This window comes from Enoplosus armatus, chromosome 21, assembly GCF_043641665.1.
Source record: "Enoplosus armatus isolate fEnoArm2 chromosome 21, fEnoArm2.hap1, whole genome shotgun sequence".
Classification (NCBI taxonomy): Eukaryota; Metazoa; Chordata; class Actinopteri; order Centrarchiformes; family Enoplosidae; genus Enoplosus; species Enoplosus armatus.
In genome coordinates this window covers 9,937,349-9,958,792 of record NC_092200.1, presented here as the reverse complement: position 1 = coordinate 9,958,792, position 21,444 = coordinate 9,937,349, and the positions used below count along the sequence as shown (strand labels likewise).

General features: G+C 40.4%; 1 protein-coding gene across 1 annotated transcript; it reads left to right on the top strand.

Moving 5' to 3' along the window:
* Nucleotides 1-4,492: 4,492 nt before the first annotated feature.
* On the top strand, nt 4,493-20,295 carry cpa6 (carboxypeptidase A6). The gene is made up of 11 exons (XM_070928326.1): nt 4,493-4,608; nt 7,388-7,463; nt 13,359-13,483; nt 15,088-15,202; nt 15,764-15,865; nt 15,951-16,055; nt 17,401-17,511; nt 18,112-18,202; nt 19,317-19,519; nt 19,705-19,789; nt 20,081-20,295. Exons 1-11 carry the CDS (start codon nt 4,493-4,495, stop codon nt 20,293-20,295), a joined length of 1,344 nt encoding a protein of 447 aa, XP_070784427.1.
* The last annotated feature ends 1,149 nt before the right edge of the window (nt 20,296-21,444 follow it).

Sequence of the window (21,444 nt, the reverse complement as noted above, 5' to 3'; positions counted from 1 at the left end):
ATGGCTCTTAAACTTGTGTAAATCTTGACATGCAGTATACTCTGGTGGTTAAATGTAGTACTGCATGTTCTTTGGTGTATTTCCTGACCATACAGTCATGTGCTGTACTGTTTCTTTGCTGCCACTAGAGGGCACTGCTGTTTTTGACTAAAATACTGATCCTACTGTGAATCAAAAGAAGTTTCCCCTCAAACAGAGCTGAGGATCAGGCCTCATAATGGGTCTATTTATTGACGAAGTCCTTGAAAGTCTGAATGGGCCTGGCTCCCAGTCTGACACTAAATGTACTAAATTTGGGTCCTAGTCTGAAAAAAGCAAAGAAACCTTGACGACATTTGCGGTAGACCAACTTCATTATGGTTTTATATTAGCCGTTCCAGTGCAGGTAAATTTCCAGGCCCTCAGATTTTATTGCCCATGACTTTGGTCTGTGGAATTAACTTCCATTATTTGTGGTTTCGTGCTGCCGAGGGCTGCCAGGAAGTGTTCTGTTCTTCTCATTGGAAAAGGAGTGTCAGACTGATATGAGCCGCCTTTTCTGATTATTTGCACTTAACATCAAACATGAGTGGTGATAACAGTGTTAATTTACACTGATATGGACTGCCTTTATTTCCACCCATAGGCCTTTCAGTGAGTCTGTTTATGGCAGCCAAAACCAACATTCCTACATTATATATCTGCAGTGGTGTCAGTCAAACAAGTTATTGTCTTTTGTTCAGATGTGTTCCTGTCTATTCAAATGGAGGAAACCACTGAAACAGGTGTGATATGCTGAGGCGGATTTTGAAATTGGGTTTATTTCTGTAAGTGATGTGAGTCTTATTACAGCCTGTATAAGGTACACATACTGTATGTCTCACTACTTTTTAATCAGAAAATAACTTTTTCTGACAGATCTTTCATGCCAGCACAACATAAAACAGTTGAGAAAAGGAAAAGACATTTGCCAAGGAAAGCCATTCCATGTCATTTAATGACATTTATGTTACAACCAATAACAGTCCCTACGCTGTGGTTCATTTGCACTAGTTCATTTTGCAATGGTGCACAAAAGGCAGTCCATGCATGTTTTAATAAAGTCCTGGCATGTTGCTAACTACTTGTATCATTGTGTTATTTTTTGTAGCTCACCTGTTTTCACCTCTTTCTGCCAGTATTAAGTAATCCAGTAATAAGTACTATTGTATGATTCCCGGCAAGATATTGAGTTACCGATGTTCCTCATTTTTTCTTGTGAATTTCACCTTTTCAGTCCTCTAAACATCATTCAAATAAAACAGGAAGAAAAATTTTAAAAGGCCAAAAAGCCAGACAGGTTGGAAACCACTGACATATGATAACAGCCTGATAATTCCTTAACAGTCAGACTTAATGGTTGGAGCAACAATAGTCCAGGCAACACTCTTCAGAAATCCGCTCCCACTTTATTGACTCCTCTCGTGTTCTCTAACCACAGAGCTCTGCTGCCAAGGCCCTGTTATTCATTTTGCCTCTCAGTCCCAACTTCACTGATTTCTATTACTGTAAGCAAGTCTTTGTGCTTTGTAATTTAACAGATGGAAGTCTGTGGGCTGCATATGTCTGAGCAAAGCTTAGTGTAACTTGTGTTTCATCTGTGATCTGAAGATGATGGATGATTGCTAACGTAAGTCTTTGTCATTGAGATTTTCTTCCCCTAAACTCTCCATTCACTGTGAGAGCGACACATTTTTTCTGGCTGCCAAATGGCCCACTTTGTGCCGCCTCCCAGCACCATCCTTAACCCGCTCCACTCCTTTTCTTTACTTCTCCCCTCAGGGTCAAAAGGTCATAGATGTGCACTCACAACCCTGCTCAGGGTCAGCTGGGATCTCTCAGATCCTGCAGAAGCCCTAAAGACATCACAAAGAGCTGCAGTTAGCCCCACAGTTTGGCAAGACCGCCTCCCCCCCCCCGCCCTCCTCTCTCCTCCTCCATCACCACCACAACCAGTGCAAGCTCTCAGACTGCATGCTTATCAAAGAGCTCATTCACACCCCTCAGCACAGTTTGAGACTCAGACAGGAACATGGTGATTTACTGGACCTCGGTGCCACTCTAAGGTAGTGCAGCGTTAGACTCAGCTCTAAGAAAGATGCTTGGTTCTTCACCTTCCCGCAGACCACAGCCCAAAGCAGTGCCACACGCCCAGGTCTGCGTTCCTGTGTGTTAAAAACAACACAGAGACCACCACAACGTCTCCTCAACCTACGTCTCCGTGCCCAAAGCGTCATGCTTAAACGACCAGCCAACGTAACGGCCTTTACATGCAAAGCGTTTTCACTCTCCCCACAAATCCCTGAACATGATATACATGGAACGCAAAGCAAGCATTTTATGAATATGCTTCTGTGTGCAGCTGTCGTGGTGCTCAGAAACACTTCACTTTCTGGGTTTATGTTATTTCTGAAAAATAGCTCTGTCGGTAAATCCCTCTTTTAACCTCGGTACATTCAATTGAAGTTCTGACGACATTTTCCAATAAAGAAGAGGATTTTTATGGCATTTAAACCAGGGATGTGTTCACTCTCTGAATCATCTTTGATGTGTGAAGTGCTCTTCACTGATGTACTGTAGAGTAAATAAGAAACAAGCATCACTTTAACTCTTAAGTTTTGTTGACATTGGCTTTACTTCCTTGCCAATAATTGCAAAATCAACCAATGTTTTTCCTTTTTCCCCCCTTTTCTTCTGACCTTATTAAAACCCAATATGAAAAGGAAGACATAACTCTTCCCATGGCTTTGCACATTTGATATAGGTGACAAAATACAAAAATGACTTTAAAGCACCAAATAAATATTTTGTTTTTATTTGTTATATGGGCTATGCATAAACAAATGTATTCCTTTTGTTTACCAAAAAGACATCTACAGACAAAGAAATGTACAGTGTGTTATTCTACATAAGGATCCCATAGAGGTCTTACTCCAGCAGAAATCCAAATAGACTTATTTTGGAATTTGGGCTGTTTGTGCAGTAGTGCTGCACAGATATGGCAAATGGCTGCAAATCTTCTTCTTTTCAAAACTCTACTATATGTATATGAGTATCTACTGTGCAACAACAAGCACGCAAAGAGCACACCATGGCTATTAGTTTCAAGCTTGTATCATCAGTAAATCTTTCAAAGGTTGAAACTTAATGCAGGAGAAGATGAACCCTCTGCTACTTACATCCCATCCTCAAGTCATCAAGCTATTTATTGCTCTGCTGATTTTGAGCACCTGTGTTCTGCAAATATCATTATCTCGACTGTATAATTAAGTGCCTAATTCCACTTTTCTACATCTCTTGCGCATCGAAGTGGGTGTTGTCAAAAACAGCATTCCTGTCCTGCCTACTGTAACGTGTCTATGTCCGTTTGGAGGGAGCAGGGAGTGTTTGGGGTCTGTTGTACAGTAATTGGGTGTAAAACAGGTGGCGCTCTGTTGACACTGGAGAGAAGCATGTGAAAAATGTGCTGCTGCCATGCAATCACAAAAGGAAAAGGCTGGCAGTTGACTTAGACATTTAATCACTGTGTTGGGTGATAAGTAGGGGATCAAACGAAGGCACGAAAAGCCTAGAATAACAGGGAGAGCCACCTAAAGCTCCACACAGGGGTTCGTGGACAGAGCTGGTGGCTGGATATCACTCTGGCTTTGGGGTGTAGAGGTATAAGCGAACAGGAAGCTGAGGATTCAGGAGCTCAATGGGCTCTTAAAGTCTGGATGAACAACGCTCCCTTTTTTGTTTTCATGGATTCTTTATTTTCTTCCTCTCCACGTGGGACATACATTTCAATTTATGACAAAAATACATCAGAAAAAAACAATACCATTAACAATATGCAGATGGCAGCTGTATGGAGATGGACCAGTGGACAGCACAGCACATTTGACAGTGGCATGAAGGCTCTCAGATGTTTTATGAAAACGAGAACAGAGCTGAGTGTCTCTTTCAAAGGACCTGAGCTGAGCACTCTGGAAGAATAAGCCTGTTGTTCTGAAGTGATAAAGATGAGTTACTTGATACAGTTCATGTCTCCACAGAAAACTTCATGCATCACTTTAAATGTTAAGAGACACATCATTTGCCATTTAGAAAAGGCACAGTTCACTATAGATTATCCCCACACACAGTGCGCACCAGTGATCAGGGATCCAGTTACCAACTTCGCCGACACCGGGCCACGTGACTCAGGTCCTCCTCATTTTAAAAAGAGCTGCTACCCTGCAATTCCCTCCAGAGGCTTCAAAGAGGTGGTAAATGTGCCAGATGACCGACTTTCCCACCTTTTGCACCTTCTGTGTCAGAGGGACAGCCGCTGGAGAGTGCCGCGCGACACTAAAAGTGACTTTGCCAATCTGCTGATGGTGCGCTGGAGCGACTCCGCTGAGTTTCAATCACAGTTCTGCTCTGATAAGTTGGCGTGCATCCTGCAAAGTAGTCCAATCTGTGTCTTCCGTCTTTCATCTGCTGGCCAAGGATGGTGTTGGACCATAGGAGCGCATTTCGCGCCTCCGTTTTACTGGCTTGTGTGATAATCTGCAGCAACGTGCTATGTCCCGTCGGTGCCTATCTGTACAACAACCGCTACGCAGGGTGAGTAAAGACCCCCATTCATTCTTGGGGCTCACGAGAGCCTGGTGGACTGGCGCGTTCACTCTGCACTGTCGCTATCACAAGAAGTTTTCTGCAGAGTCCACACAGCAAGAGACGGGCTTTATCTCAAGTTGAACAAAGAAGGTCTTTATGCTCACCGTCTTCTTCATCGTTTTGGGACATATTTCCTGTTTGAGACATAATATGATGTTTTTAGTTTCCTCTAGACTGATCGCACCTGGATAAGACTGTATCTGTTGTGCTGTGCTGCAGAGAGGCATTCAGATTGCTCTTGATGGGCACAGATGACACTGGGGATGCTTGCAGCAACAGTGGCCTGTCAGACTGCTCAAAGTATTCATTTCCGAAATGATAGCTGTAAGATGGCAGCAGCTCCCAGCTGTCTTCGTGTAGCCATGTGTCGAGAGAAAACAAATTTGTCATAACAGTAATTTTTGTCCTGGCATACCAGCCCATCTACACCTAGACCCTAAAAATAGCTATACTTTGACCTTGGATGTGGAATTTGGGGAGCAATTGGACAAATACATGGTCTCCGCTGGGACCATCTGGAGCTGGACACATATAGTAATTTGGGTAATCATATAGAAGGCATGACTGGAGCATGTAAGGATTTTATGGTCTGCTTTTTAAAAGAGCTTTTGATATAATTTAGTAGATGCAGAAGGAGGCTACCTCTACTGGAAACCCCCTCCTCGTCTGCCTCAAACAACATATATTTTGGATATACTCCAAAAATGTGTGCCTCACACCAGTTCTGGTTTGACACAAAAAAGTCCCAATATGAAGTGCTGTAGGATGTGGGGGGTGTTGTTCTACTCAGCCTCATAATGAGCCTCTAGTCTAAAAAGAAGACAAAACATTTCATTTCATTCAGTGACAGAGCATCTTGACGTTATTGAACACCGAACACAGATTTGGACCTGGAAATGATGATTGGAGTATATTACTGTATGAAAACACTACTGAGAGTCAACTTCTTGGTTTAAGGGCCAGATTTTAAAAGCAAATTGCTTCCATCCCAGAGAGAGTACTGCTGTGGGAATCAATCAGGACAGCTTCCGCTCAGAAAGCCCTGCAGCGGGTAGATGCAAAGCAAAAGGCCTTTGCCAGCACTGTAACAACAACTGTCATCTTGGAGAATCACTAAAAGATGAAGAAATTTCAATTTGGACTTCAGTGGAGCTCTGGGGTGCCACTTACTGTGTGTGCAGGGTGCTGAATGCACTGGTGAAAACAAAAAAGTCCTATTAATTTGATATGGAAACTTATTTCTCTGATGTTCCAGACAGAGAGAATATATCATGCTACAAGCTTGTTTTTGAAGTTTGAAATCTTTCTAGATTCGCAGTGCTGACTGTCTTAGCTTTAATCAGTTTCTCAAATTTCTCATCACACCCCAACTGTATTTTTACCTCTAAAAACTACTGCCTGTTCAATTTGAAGTCCAACATCCATCACAGCCGTTGCCATGGAAACAGGCTGTTTTTTGGCAGTGTGTTGTGGTCACTGAAATGGGGTGGTCACTCACGAGGGACACCCCGAACCCTTTTGTTCCTCAAACCTCAGAGTGGCCTACTGCCACCTTTTGTTCAGGGGGCCCAACTTCCTGTGTGACACATTGTAAAAAGCTTTTTGAAATAAGCGAAACATTAGAGAGGAAGACACCAAGAGAGAGGAAGAAAGAGGTTTAAAAAAGCATGAAAGTGGACGCATTTGCAACATGGCAGACAGACAGGTAACTGGGAGACAGACACTGGGAGTCTATAATTAAGAGACACAAATGAATTATTGGCAGCATATTAGCTTTAAGGTCAAACCCCAGGGACTGTGATCTGCAGAGCAAAAGCAGCACTGTGTAAGATTCATGAGGATGAAGAGTGTCTTTGTTTTGTAGCAAGGCGATATAAAAGATGTGGTTTGCAGATTGAGACTTTCAAGCTTTTCTGTCTGCTTACAGTCTTTGTTTCAAGACCAACATGTGAAGAATAATATTAACTGTATAATGATTTTATATTGAATCATAACTAATTTGATTACTGTGTTCTATAACAAAATAATTAATGTTTTTTCTGCAGTTTCTTGATTCCTCATGAACAGAATTGAATTAAGTACTTTAAATCAGCAATTATTATTATCACCATTATTTTTTAACCTGATCACAGATGCTTACATACAGTCCACTACAGCAGTAAGTCTGATGTATGTGCCTGTTGCAATGTCACACACATGAAAGTAGTTGATGATATAACACAAGTCTAATTATTTATTTTCTCCTCATAGCAGAAAAGTCGAATGTTAGATTTATAAAATGGTCACTATAGACTTTTGACATTTAAACAGGTGTTTTTCACATATCAGTATATGATTGATGTATTTACAATATGAAAATGTGAAACAGCTGTTGCTACTGTATCTGCTAAAGAATAGTTCCAGGTGCTACCTGCAGAGCTGGAAACAATGAAATATAATCCTATAATGATGTCTCACACAGATTGTCTGACTGGGGTTTGACCCTGTCATCTATAGGACTCTAAAAGAGGAACCACCCATTTTCGCCATCACACATCTGTTATTATAAGTCTCACCTTCAAACAGCACAAAAGGAGGTTGCATTACCTGTGACTTCATGGCCCAAATGTTTGTGAAATGGATCCAAGCCCTGTTACAGTGAATTTTAGGGCAGCAAAAAACCCTTTAAGGGCTCTTTGATCCCAGCTGTAAGCCGACACTCAGAGGAGCTCTGTTGTTTTTGCAGTGATGAAGTCTTCAGGATAAATCCGAGTAATGATGAGGAGGTCCAAGTGCTCAAGAAAATCCTGGGACACATGAAGGTTGGCGCGTATTTTTTCTTATATTCCTACATGGTCGCTATTCTTACTAATATTTATGACTGTGTAATCTCCATCAGTGTCTGAATCATTTCTCAGACACCATTTTAAATAATTTCACTTAGAAATCTATTTTGTTTCTTTATTGTCGTTAAAGTATTCTTCTTCCTGAAATGCCATATGAAAATGTAATGTTGTTATTCTGCTCACACCAGCCTGTGGTCCCCCAGTGGACTTTCTATGACACTTGAACAGCAGTCCCAGACAGACTGAGGCGTGACGCTGGTGGTAAAGAGGGGGTGATGTGACAGAGGGCTGGGGACAGCGATAGGAAAACCGTGAGACAAGGAGCAGCCGAGTGTGGTCATCTGTCACAGTCAGGACATATTCCCTGTCTGAAAGACTGAAATAGTGTTGATATGATGCTCTGTATTCGTTTCAGTGAGAGACCCCAAGAGAAGAATGCAGGGAAAAATACAAAAGATTTCTTCATAATGACGCTGAACGTTTGGAAACTATTTGAACATGTGTTTCAAAGATACTGAAATTAGGGAGGGAAACCCTGGAGGACACGAAGGCCTCGCCTCTTTTCCCAAACTCATTTGGGAGTAATTACCCATCAGCCTCAGGAGCATTCATGACCTTCCTTTGCACATTGTTTTAGTTTAGCAAATACACAGCAAAGATTGTTTGTAAAGCATGAAAAGCATGATGTAATTACAGACATTCTTGTTCGGTCAAAGTCAAAGAACTTCTTTGAATAATTGTGTTGATCTAACTACAAATCATTTTTCCAGCCAGTATTATATCCCTCTGTAGAGGTTGTGTGCTTATGAAAGACCAAAGCATATTTTTGAATATTAGTGTGATAATTTTCCTCTAAAAGCCAATAACAGATCAAATACAACAAAAAACCTCTGATTGTTTCTTAGTTGAAGAACCTAGCAGGGCTACGACAGGGCAACTTGATGTGTTAAAACATTTTGATGAAAGTCAAAGTCAGGAAATATTTGAAAAACAGTAAAGACTGAGTGATTTTATCTGTACATCCCTTAAGTTAACCTCAATACTGAGCCATAATGTGTTAAGCTCTGATGGAATAATTTATATATTTTGACATGAGTTACTCACTGGTAGCGGAGTGGTATTGATGCCTGGACATTAGTTCAATCAATCCATCCTGTGGACAGACTGTGTGACCCCATATGTAAAAAAAAATCTCAACTGTGCCTTTAATTCGCACATTTTTATCATAATAAAACAGCTGGCAATGAAGGGCCGTTGCTACTATCGAGGACACTGAGATCATGTCCTCCATGGGGTTTTAGCAACCACTAACATTTGCATTCTACAGTTACAAACATACACATTATTTAGGCTGATTCCTATAGTTTTAGACGTTTTTTGTTTTACAAAATAGATAAAGAATTCAGTATTTCTCCACCAGAATTGTGTCTGGCAGCGTGGAGAGGGCTTTGAAACAGAGTTTAGATCTTATGTTGAAATAAAACAGTGACAAAATAATCTCTACACAAGGCCCACTTACTAGCTTTTTCAGAGCTTTCAACTGCATTTCACAGTCCATTTAATCTTTTATTACCATCTCACATTTTATTTTACGGGTCTTTTTCCTAGTAATGTCCCTAGGAAGTTTCCTGGAAAGAGCTGTGTAATAATCTGGTGCTAATTAAAGGGAAAATACAAACAAAGCTCTGTCACTGTTGTTTTACTTAGAGTTTAGTTAGTTTTGTTGTTGTTTATATGTAGTTGTTTATGTTCAGAGCAAAAGACAACATCATTTAACAGCTAATTGAATGGAAAAATATGAAAAATCCTATTAAAACACTTGAGAGACTTTCTTTGCGAGGGTTGCAGAGATTTCGATCTCAGAATTTCTAAAATCCTGGCTACAGCCCGCAGTGTTGTCCATTTCTCTGGTTTGGTTTGGTCCGATTGGGTTGTATTTGTGCAGCCACATGCCTCATCAACATATATGAAAGGCATCTGTTCGGATTCAGGTCAGGCTTTCATTTAGTGGTCCAGAACCAATACAGCTCTGAGCAGGGGAAGAACAGAAGAGGGCAAGAGAGGATTCAGTAAATGTTTATGATTTGTGGTGAGGGTTACCAGCAGAGAGCCAGGCTGCTGGTCAGGACCTGGCCAGAGTTTTATGTATGTAAGGGCAGTGGACACGGTGATCCCAGGCCAACCGAGGCAGTGGCAGCTACTGTTTGGACAGCTGTGGACTTGTGTTTTCAGTAGCTTAGCCACACTGCCATGCCTCTAGTGCCAGAGTCAAACTTTTCAGCCTCAGGCTAGGCATAAGGTCAAATAATAAACAACCACTGTACACTATAGACTGCAAGAGAATCAAGAATCAGATCCATCATCAACAGAATAACACATTTCTTCAAGTAATAATCCAAGATTTTTTAATTTTGTTTGGTTATGCTCAAAGGCTGATTGACATAACATGTAACCTATACCCATGAAAGATTGAATCTTTGCTGTTCCGAACACCTGGTGGTGGGAAGGTCATTCCCAAGAAAAATCCTCTGGCACACAAGAATTAATGTGTTCTGCATTTCAAGAAGCAGCAACAACAGTTTAGAATACACTGAGCCACATAAATAGTAGATAGCATGAGCTGTGTAAAGCCACCATGACTCTGAACAGAAAGTTTAAAGTTTAAAGTAAACCTCACTCAGTCCTGCAGTGACGCACTGTTTGACTGACAGGTGAACTCTGGGCAGCCTAGAGAGGAAACACAACAGCTCCTGAATGCACCCAATAGAGCAAATACCTTCACCAAAGCTATGCATTGTCAAGATAAGGTATTTCTATTTCTACGTGTTGGATTTTCACGAAAAGTTAATCATTACTTTTGTGCATCATTGCCACTTCAGCTCCTGAGAATATGTTTATGGCTGTACCTGAAATGGGACATGAGATACTGCATATTAGCATACACAGTATCTGGCTAGTCGCCACTGGGGCTCATACACTCCAAAACCCAAAGATGTTAAGTTTATTATTACGTAAGACAAAGAAGAGAAGCAAATTCTCACAACTGTGGAGCTGGAATTAGGTATTATGTTTTGTATTTTTGCTTGACGAGTGAAAATTCTTTGATTATCAAAATAGTTGCTGATTATTTTTCTGCGATCAACTACTCGATTAATCAGCTAATAGTTTTGAAGATTAAACTGAAATATGTCTCCATTGGCCCCATACTGTTTTAGGGGAGCAATGACACATAATTAGTGACTGTCTCTTTCCTTTCCTGTTTCTTAGAAGTTTTGTTTGAGATATTCCCAGAAATAAATCTGTGAAACAGATGTACTAATATTTGAGTCAAATCACCATGGCTGCTGTCATTGCCTGCTATGAGTTACTGCATTATTTACTGTCTGTGGGGCAGTTTCAGCATTAGCCTATAACAGACATCATCCTTACAGTCTGTCTGGCTGTTGAGGGGAGACAGACTTTGTCTCGAGGAGAGATTTAAACTGAGCAATCAAGTATTTTGTATAGGGTGGATTTTTTCTTTTACAGGTTATATGACCAATGTTCATACAAAAGGTTTTTACATATCAGTTGACTTGATTCAGTTTTCACTGAAAAAAACAGATATAAAGTGTTGCATATACTGTCTAACCAGCCTCTCTGCTTAGACAGCATTGTTAAAGGAATAGTTTTACATTTTAGAAAATACGTCTATTTGCTCTCTTTCCGAGAGTTAAAACATAGTAAAGATGAAGCTGGAGCTGCAGCTGGTTAGCTTGAGGACTGGAAATGGGGGGAACTAACTTCCTGTGGTCTCCGCTGCCTGGCAACCTCATGTTGACAACCAAACGTCACTGCACTCAACCAGGAAATAATCTGGCAAATAAACGCCCTGTGAAACTTGTTGTTATTGTACAGATTAAACAAAGTGAGTGATAGTGAGCCTCAGAGGTGCTGGTAGGTGGATTTTGTTACCTTTGGACAGAGCCAGGCTAACTGTTTCCACCTGTTTCCAGTCTTTATGCTAAGCTAACCAGCTACTGGCTGTAGCTTCATATTTACCGTGCAGACATGAGAGTGGTATCGATCTTCTAATCTAACTTTCGACAAGAAAGTCTATAAGAGCATTTCCCAAAATGTTGAACTGTTCCTTTTCATATTAGAGCATCCAATATCAGGCTGTGAAGCACGAAATCATACACTGGACATTTTGATTATAATACATATTCACTAACAACTGCGTTTTACTTTGGATAACTTGCTTTCTTATACTTGACATATAAACACTAAAACATATAAAAGCAACAGCATCACCTCATCTGCCTTAAAGAAAGCCAACTCTTTTTATTGAACTATAACTTTTCCTTTATTGTTCTGCCCATGCCAGTATTACATCAACCACAACAACACAAATTCAATTTATGGCTACCCTGTATACACAGACACACTCACAAAAAAAGAAGAATCACATAAAAAATCAGGAGACAAAAGATGTGTAAAGCAGACAAAGCCTGCATCTGTAGGGCTCATAAATGCAGCTGTAAAATTTTAAATTGAGAGAATTGTTTGTGAGGACTTGTGTTATCTGATCAGGGATATTTAAGTGCCTTTTAGCCGTCTGTGTTTTGGATTTGTGTGGCTAACAGAGGAGCAGTGCTGAAGCATTTGGGGTGCTCAACCATTTGGAAACGCCATAAAAGTGCAGCAGTAGAGAGCGGTATAAACTCGAGGGCACCAAACATTCCAGCTGAGGATTTTCTACCCTTCTGGCTCGAAACAAAGTTAAATTAATCTGGTATGCACTCTGTAAACCATTAAACCAATTGACACATTAACAAGCATGTGTCCCAGCCTGCATGTCTCTATGTCTCTGCCCCCATGCCATAGTACAAATGAAAGCCAGCTGAGGACGTTCACACATGTCTGCAAACACAGAACCACTGAATATACAGTATTCTCTTTGCTGTGACTACTGTGTGTATCATTCGTAGATGACAGTGTTTTCCTATTTGCTCAAAAATTCTTCATCTTTCTTTTAGTTTCTCTCCCTCTCTCTGTTTTTTTTATCAGTTACCACATGGTGTCTGTGTTTATATAGCAATGGGCTGTCTGTTTCAGCTAAAGCTAACAGACCCGACTATCACGGTTTGATAACAGGCGCTGAAAGACTGGATTTCTGTTGCTAATATGAGGTCGAACAGTAGAGAGGAAAGCAGAGGGAGAGTCATTCACTGCAGGTTGTTAATGGGAAGCGTCAGAGTGTGTTTTGCCCCATTAACATTTAAAGGCATCAACATTCTTCCCCTCTGATTTAGTCCATCGCTTGAAGGAAGAGACCGGAGGAATGTTAAACTGTCCAGGTCTTACCAAACAACTTGGTCATCATCACCAAATGTTTGGAGCTGTTTTAAACACCCAGCAGATTAGATAATAAGGTTGTTCTTGGAGTCAATTCTTTTTCTGAAACATATGTTCTTTAGTTTAGTTTAATTTAGTTGACATTATGAGAGGTCAGACGTAGAATTAAACACAGCTACAGTATATATATATTAATGATGAGATCGTAAAGTCCAACACTTATTTTCACTGTTTTTTTAATGTAAAGAGTAAAGATGGCAGTCCTGAGATACACCAATCTGATGTGCTGGATTGCTATCTGCGCCAATACTGACCTTGTTAAGTGGATCAGATATCAGCCAAAACATAACAGATCCACATTAAGTATAGATTCTTTTCATTGTCATTATAAAATTCAGTGTTTTTCCAGTGTGGTGTACAGATTTTAAATTTGGAGCAAAGAGAGCACTCCTTCCCCTCATTAAAAAAAATCCTGAAGCTGGGTGTTTGTGTCTCTGTAACCTCTGATCTAATATATGTGTCCTGTTCCTTTAGGTGGACTTCTGGCAGCCCAACAGCGCTACTCTAATCTGTCAAAATGCCACTGTGGACGTCCATGTGAAACGCAATGACACGCGAGATTTACATGCACGCTTAAAGCGGGAACATATTGATTATCGGTAAGACTGGAAAGACTGCCAGCCATAAATACAGACACATACTACAGTACACATGCACGCTCGTTTGCTTACGTACTCTCACAAATTTGGTAATCTTGTTAGCAGACTTTCTACACCCCAAAACACATCTGTTATGCAAAGGGTGTTGCAATTACCCAGCTTTCCCCAGCCAGAATGTATGATTTGCACATGCAGAGTCGACCATAGTTTGCATGCAAAAGACCTCATACTTCCTCAAAGCTGGGACGCACGAAAACGTACACCCAGTACATCAGAGCCCCTCTCCCAATCGGCTCCCTTTCATCTCTCTGCCCCATCCCTCATCAAAATTAACGTTGAAATGATGGAGTTTTATCAAAGCAGCCGCAGCTAGAAAGAATTCCATTGTCATCTCTGTCCCAAGGGAGGAATTGCAGATCTGAGGATGAGTTTTTTTTTCCTACTTTGTGTTGATTGACTGAGGATTTTTCAAAAATGGTTTACACTGCAGGGGACGGTCTTTGTAGGTGGTTAGGGTGTGAGGGAATGAAGCATCAACAATCTCATTTTACTCTCAGGGAAATAATCCAGCTTTTTAGGTGGTAGTTATGGATAGAAATGTGTACGTATAAGGAAGTGTACTTTAGGAGAGTCTGGCTGCCCACATAGCTGCTATGAAAAGAGATCACATCATCTGTTTTAGGTTGGAGTGGGAAGTGAAGAGGCACAGCGTCTGATCAGACATGAGAGCAGTTCTATAAACAGATAAGGATGGTGATAATTACAGTTTTGGCAAATTTACAACACATTTCATGTACTAATAGACAGCAGTGCCATAACTAGTATGATTCGTGCTGTCAAACAGGGTGAGTGCTGCTGTAGGAAACTGGTTTGGATGTTGGAAAAGAAGAGGACGAGTGAGAGCAGTTGCATAATGGGTGTTAGGAATGAGTCAACAATAAATCCAGGACCCCTGATCCACCGCTTCATACCAGCCCTCAACACCTATCAGACTTATTATATCCACTTACAATGCAGTGACACTGCAGTCAAACAGGGACCTGCTGTAACAAATGATTAAATGGGGAATGTTTGCAGATTTTCTGTCCTCACATCAAGATAGAGTTAATGTGGGCAGAGACACAAACACAAACATGTCACCCGTGCAGGAAAATGTCAAACTGAGACAGCAAAGACATTTAGCTCACACACTCAGAAAGCCACTGAGAAACCATCAAATTTAAGATATGTAGAAAATGGATTACAAAAAAAATTATTGTATGTTATGTTATTATATGTTATAGCTATTTAGTACTGCTCTCTAATTAACCATATTTTCTAAAGGCTTTATTAATGACCATTTATCGAGAAATCGGTTATTAAAAAGATATAGCAAGATATGCAAGAGGTGGATAATCAGCAGGCAACCCAAAAGTGTTTATTAATAGTTTATACTGATCTACAAAGCAGTGGTACCAATATATGTACAAAAGCAGAAATATTGAAAATCCATGCATCCAATACATGCTAGTCAATGATTGTACTCTTGTGTTTTAATGGATGTTACAGTGGTTTGCCATCATGTCTATCATGTGTCTGTCTAACTCCTTCTCTTCCATCTACAGGGTGTTCATCTCCAATCTACAGAAGGAAATTGAAAAGCAGACGGGATATCGCTCCTCTCGCAAGCGGAGGTCGGTGTCTCAGTATGACTACGAGGTTTACCACTCTCTGGAAGAGGTGAAGCCCACCCTCTACCTACCCATCTCTCACTGCTCTCTAATCTAACATGCACACACAAAGTAAACAAACATCTTCTCAAACTCCCAATTAACCCATTCCACAGGTCTCTCTCTCACACTGCGTCGCGCTCTCACACACGCTCTACTTCAGACACTTCTCAGGTTTGGAGTGTTTATTTTCCCAGGTCTGGCGGGCTCTTGGTTCATGAATCTGTCAGGCCCTATGAAGCAGCATGAATTCCACGCACAAATCTTTAGTTCTCGGAGCTTTGATCCTCTCCTTGGCTGTAAAACACACACTTACACATACATGCATCGCTGTGTGCCTGTGCAGACACATGCAGACAAAGACTCAACGCACAAATTCACTTACTCCATAGGCACACACACACATCTGAGAAGGTTTTCAATCTATATTTTCACTCTAGCTTTGTAATTAGTTTTGATTGTCTGACAAATTAAATTCACATTAAATCAATCATCATTTACTCTTGAAAACTTTGTAAACAAATCATTGAATGTCACCTTCACCTTTTCCACATTATTTTCTGCCCTTAAGATCCAGAGCTGGATGTTTGAGATGAACAGAACCCACTCCGACCTGGTTGACATGTTCTCCATCGGGAAGTCGTACGAGGGAAGGCCGCTTTATGTGCTTCAGGTAGGAGAGGAAGCATGAGGCACACACATGCATGCAGGTGCATACCTGTGCTACTCTAAAGCTGACCGTGCTTGTCTCCTGTCAGCTAGGAAAGAGAAGTCGTCATCAGAATAAAGCTGTGTGGATCGACTGTGGCGTCCATGCCAGAGAGTGGATAGGACCTGCCTTCTGCCAGTGGTTTGTCAAAGAGGTAGTCTTTTTTTCCCCTAGTCTGCACTATTTGAACTTTAGGCATTGTTTACACCAATGCATGTTTCAACAGTGTCTTAACAGGAACACACATCTAAATGATAGCCTGTAGCCAGCAGTCTGTGATGTTTGATCTCTGGGGTCTTTAACAAAACGTGAACATCTGTTCACTTGTCATGCACAGTTATGCAAATACTTAAGAATACCCTTTATTGTTCAGATGTTGCACATAACCCAGACGTTTAAACAAGTTCCACCACGCCCTGAAAGTCTTAGTTAGTTAGTACACTCTGAAGTGAGCACGGTACCAGACCAGAGCCTGACATTAACTGCAAGAACCTTTAATGGCTCGTTTTATATTACTTAGATGCCAGATGAGTGGGATTTGCAGCACAGTTCAACACAGTGAGTGCCAGAACATTCAGAACTTCAAGATAATTAAAGGAAAGTCTAGGAATATCAATTTAGAGCACTGAGTCACAGCCTGTTTTAATGAATCCTTGCGTGATAGACATCAACTGAAAGGTAAAAATGTGTAAACAAATGCTAAGAAATATTTCAAAATCAGTAACCAAATGAACTGATGTTGAGAAAATAACTTCTTCAAAATGTGCCACTATAAGGTAGTCTAAAGCTCAGCTTGTCTAGGGTTTACTGAACTATACCATTCACTAAGCAATGTTTAGTTGTGCTCTAGTCATTCCACTTGCACATACTTGGCCTCTAATATGATGGTTTAGTTATTAAGAGACAAACTAAAATACATGACTAATTCACCTTAGGCCATTACATGGATTTACAAGTTCAGTAGGGAATTCTTCAAAGAAGGATAAAGTGGGAGTAGGAAGTGAGTGAACAAGAGAGGGAAAAGACCAATAGCAGCAGGAAATCAAAAACAGAATGACACAGAAATAAAGAGGGGAAGAGAAAAACAACAAGGGAAACTTTTGTCTCAGGAAAACAGTCAAAGATGCTCCACTTGCCTTAAACATGTGCCCTTAAATGTGAATGCACTGTAATGTAGTAACTGAGGTTGGCCACTGGAGGTCAGGGCGCCATCTTTGTTTAAGGCTTAAAGCTTATTAACCTTGGCCTGAGTCTCATTAAAGAGCAGGTATAAGTAGTATTAGCCCAGTGCCCAGATCTCCTCACTCCAATCCACAGTGAGTGTATTAACCTACTGCAGTTGTGCATTTAAAGAACTGTGGTCGCATATGTACCGGTTACAACATAATGAAAACATAGCATAGTAATTACATGCAGTTGTATGATTAGACCACAGTGTCGTCAGTTAAAATGCAGTTTAGTATGCTCTATAATTATACTTTTTTATATTGTAATTTAAGGCCATCAACTCCTACCAGTATGACTCCGTGATGAGACGACTGCTTAACCAGCTCAGCTTCTACATCATGCCCGTCTTCAATGTGGATGGATATCATTTCAGCTGGACCACGGTACTGTAGGCCTTTTATACATTCACAATACAGACTCAATGTTGCTGTTGACAGCTTTGATTTTCAAACAGCTTGAGTCTGAATTTTTGATTGTTTTCTTGGAGGAGAAGTTTTCAGTTTTTAGACTTTTTTCTACAGTATTCTGATACATTGCAGGATGCATGGCCCAGAGGAGAAACCTATTTATTGTATTCAGGTGTCAAGTACATGTATTCATAATAAAAACTGGTAACACATCACTCCTGCCCACAGATTTTGAGTATTCTCAAGGCAGTATACTGAATATTTTGTGTCCAAGTGGATCAGAATTTAAACAGCAATTAAAATAAATGAGAGATAATGTGATTTTGTTGTTATGCAGGCCATACATACATTCTATATAATTGTATTTGTGTAATTGTGTATGTATACTTTAGTGGAAATAATGCCTATAAAAACAAATGCGCCTGAACCACTGTCTACATGTATACTGTTAGTAATAGACCAACCGGAGCTGAGTGACAGATGGCTTGTTTTGGAGATGGCAGGTAGCTCTGTTACTTCAGTGAGTCTGACAGTCAGTGGACATACGCAGTGACAGCGTCTTTATTTGTCCTATAGGATCGATTCTGGAGGAAAACGCGGTCCAAAAATCACAAGTTCCACTGCCGGGGAGTGGACGCTAACAGAAACTGGAAAGTGAAATGGTGTGGTGAGTTTGATGACACTGAATTTAACACAGAACACAGAGACACGCACACTGCAAATTGGCAAGGAACTCGTAGCCTGTTGCTGCTGTAGTCTTTTCTGTCTATTAATCAGTGTAAGCTGTGGATGAAATATTTGTGTGTTGATAACAATCTGTGTTGGATGTCATTTGGTCTCTGGTGGGAGGTGGGTGGAGGGTTCTGCTGAATCATCATCACTCTGGGAGGGCTCTGAGAATGTAGCAGAGACATTTGCGGTACAGACAGACATTCGGAGATGTGATGTGAGTTGAGAAACAGAGAGAAGCCCTCTCAAAGGAATATTAGCTCACAAATTGGCTATTTGGGTACTTAATTTAAAAGCCTTTCTTAAAGGGAACCCGCTGTCAGTGAAAACTATGTATTTGGTAATAAAACAGCAGAGAAAAGGAGGTAGAGTAATATATTTGGCAATGTTGTTTGGCAATGGTGTTTATGTAGCCATGCAGTATGTGAGTGCTTGAGAATTTATATGAATGTGATATATGAATGATGGAAGGAATTTAACATATTTATACTTCAGTTTTGGACTACTGCAGAATTGCATAAAACAGGTCATAGCCAGTTCAGCCTGATTGAAATCCATGCTTACTAATTTACAATATTGACCTCCACATTGCTTCTACAAATATGACTTATTTCTAGAGGACTTTTTATATGCAAACATCAACTTAGCCTATAATGTTTGGGACTGCACTGCAAAAAGAGGTCAAGTAACTGGGAATTAATCAAGTCTCATTATCTGGATACCAGTGATCCATATTATTTTCATCTTATTTTAGACGCTGCTTTCTGCAAAGCATTTTGGAACCTCGCTGTCTTTGGCTTGTGTTATCCTTGGCATTATAATGTGATTTTGGTGATTTCAATCTGTGGCTGCATTTGTCCCCCCCCACAACATTGCTTTCCATCTTTTTACACTGCCTGCTTAGTCACTGTGGCTGGATTGTGTCCAGAATATAAAGAATTGATAGATTGCATAATTACTTTGAAACTCTGAGAATTTTCTAAATCAGTTGCTTAATGCATTCTGGTGGGATTTACAGAATGGCATTTTTTTCTTCTCCTGTCCTTCCCCAGATGAGGGTGCCTCCTCTCATCCCTGTGATGACACCTACTGCGGCCCTTACCCTGAGTCTGAGCCTGAGGTCAAGGCCGTCGCCAAGTTCTTGCGAAAGCACAAGAAACGTGTCAAAGCATATATATCCATCCACGCCTACGCCCAAATGCTGCTTTACCCCTATTCCTACAAGTACGCCACCATCCCCAACTTCAGCTGTGTGGTAAGAGATGCATTGCTTGATATTAAACCAATAATCAATAAGTCTTTTTATAAGATAATATTCTCATCCAGTGGCTTACTGCATGGTTGTATCTGGGAGTTAACTGGAATGCCTTGATATTAAATCCTGTTGTGAAGACATATGTAGGATCACTGATGAGGTGGCCTTGTGCTTTCACTGTCCAGGAATCAGCAGCTCATAATGCAGTGACAGCCCTGTACTCTGCCTATGGAGTGAGGTACAGATATGGACCTGCCTCCACAACTCTGTGTGAGTATTGTTCTTTCTCCTCATTGTATCTTCCAAGTTTAGAAAACAAAACAGAATTGATTATTTGTCATGTCGTACCTGTTGTTTTGTGCTCTCCTTCCAACCTCATCTGTGGATTTTTCATCTGCTGACAGGAAATTGGATCATTATTTGTGTTATGAAGTAGGGAAAAGTGCCAGTTTCAATACAGTACTTGAGCAAACGTACTTGTGTTCCATGCAAACAACCACTGGCATTGCTACTGAATAAAATACTGTTCTAAGCTTCCCTGTTTGTTCAACTTTTTCACAGATGTCAGCTCAGGCAGCTCTATAGACTGGGCCTACAGAAACGGGATCCCGTACGCGTTTGCATTTGAGTTGAGGGATACAGGATACTTCGGCTTCCTCCTGCCTGAGTCCCTGATCAACCCGACCTGCACTGAGACTATGAGGGCTGTGAAGGCCATTGCATCGGGTCTGCTGAAGAAGTGTGAGACAGACAGGGACAGATTTCCATATATATGACCGCACTGCAGGTCCCTGGAGCTCCACCCTCAGTTACTTATCTCAGCACCTCATATTCCTCTTAAATTTCATATTCCTCCCAGATATTATCAGGCGAGGGGCTGAGAAGGACCAGCAAAACATGAATTTTAATTAGCTTTTCTTGTTCTTGAGGTTGTTCACCTTATTTTCCTTTTCTAATAAGATATGAACTGATGGTGGTGGGGTTTTTTGTGCCAATAACCACAATAATCTTATGAGTGACCAGCCTGTTTATATAGAATAAGATCCCACCTACAGTGTCAGAGAGACAGCGTTACACTCAAATGCTGTGCTGCTCTCCACTTGCAAAAAAAAAAGAATAATGCAGACTTTTCCATAATATAAGCTTTTTACATTGTATGGTGGTTATATGAGCACTTGTCATGATACAGCAGCACTTTTAAAAAAAAAAAGAAACAGCTAAGATTTTCCCAAAATGTGTTATGTTAAACAAACTTTTCACAGGAACTGTTTTTATTGAATATAATCCTATCTCTATTTGTATTCTCGTTGCTTTTTATTTTGAAATGAGTCCTACCAAGTGCCAGTTTAGATATTTTCAACTATAATGTTAATGTATTAATGCCTTTATTACTGCAACATTGTTGGTGTACATAATAAGCTGTCACCTGACAATCTGGGGTTTAAATTGAGATGTTTTCTGTTAGATTTTCTTTTTTTTAGACTGAAATTTGGAAAGAATGACCTGTCATTTCAGTAGCTCACTGTGTCATTACTCAGGTATGGATCAATGACAGAGTCAGAAATGTTTACTTTTCACAGCTTATGTGCTTAACGTGAGATTATAATAAATACCTGACTTGAATAAATGTTGTTATATAACACGGTAAACATTCATGTTGTCACATTACTCTCATCTTTACATCTCTACTTGTCAGTCAATCAATGATCAGTTTTTCCTCTTATGCAGTTATAGCCTATATTTGTGTTTTGTACATATGTTGATTAAGATATTTGATAATAAACATGATTTTAGTCATGTGAGTTTCATAACGATAAGCTCACTGACCTTTTAAATTATAACATAACAGCAATAAGCACAAAACTTGTAATCATGCTCTCTCTTTCAAACATCCTGCTCTTTTTCTTTTCCACTCTTCATATAAA

Bases quoted from the DNA above. Each gene is read 5' to 3' on its own strand.
- cpa6 (XM_070928326.1), top strand. From the start codon at position 4,493: ATGGTGTTGGACCATAGGAGCGCATTTCGCGCCTCCGTTTTACTGGCT. The intron at 15,203-15,763 runs GTGAAGCCCACC...TCTGCCCTTAAG, and splicing joins TTTACCACTCTCTGGAAGAG to ATCCAGAGCTGGATGTTTGA. The intron at 19,790-20,080 runs GTGAGTATTGTT...ACTTTTTCACAG, and splicing joins ACCTGCCTCCACAACTCTGT to ATGTCAGCTCAGGCAGCTCT.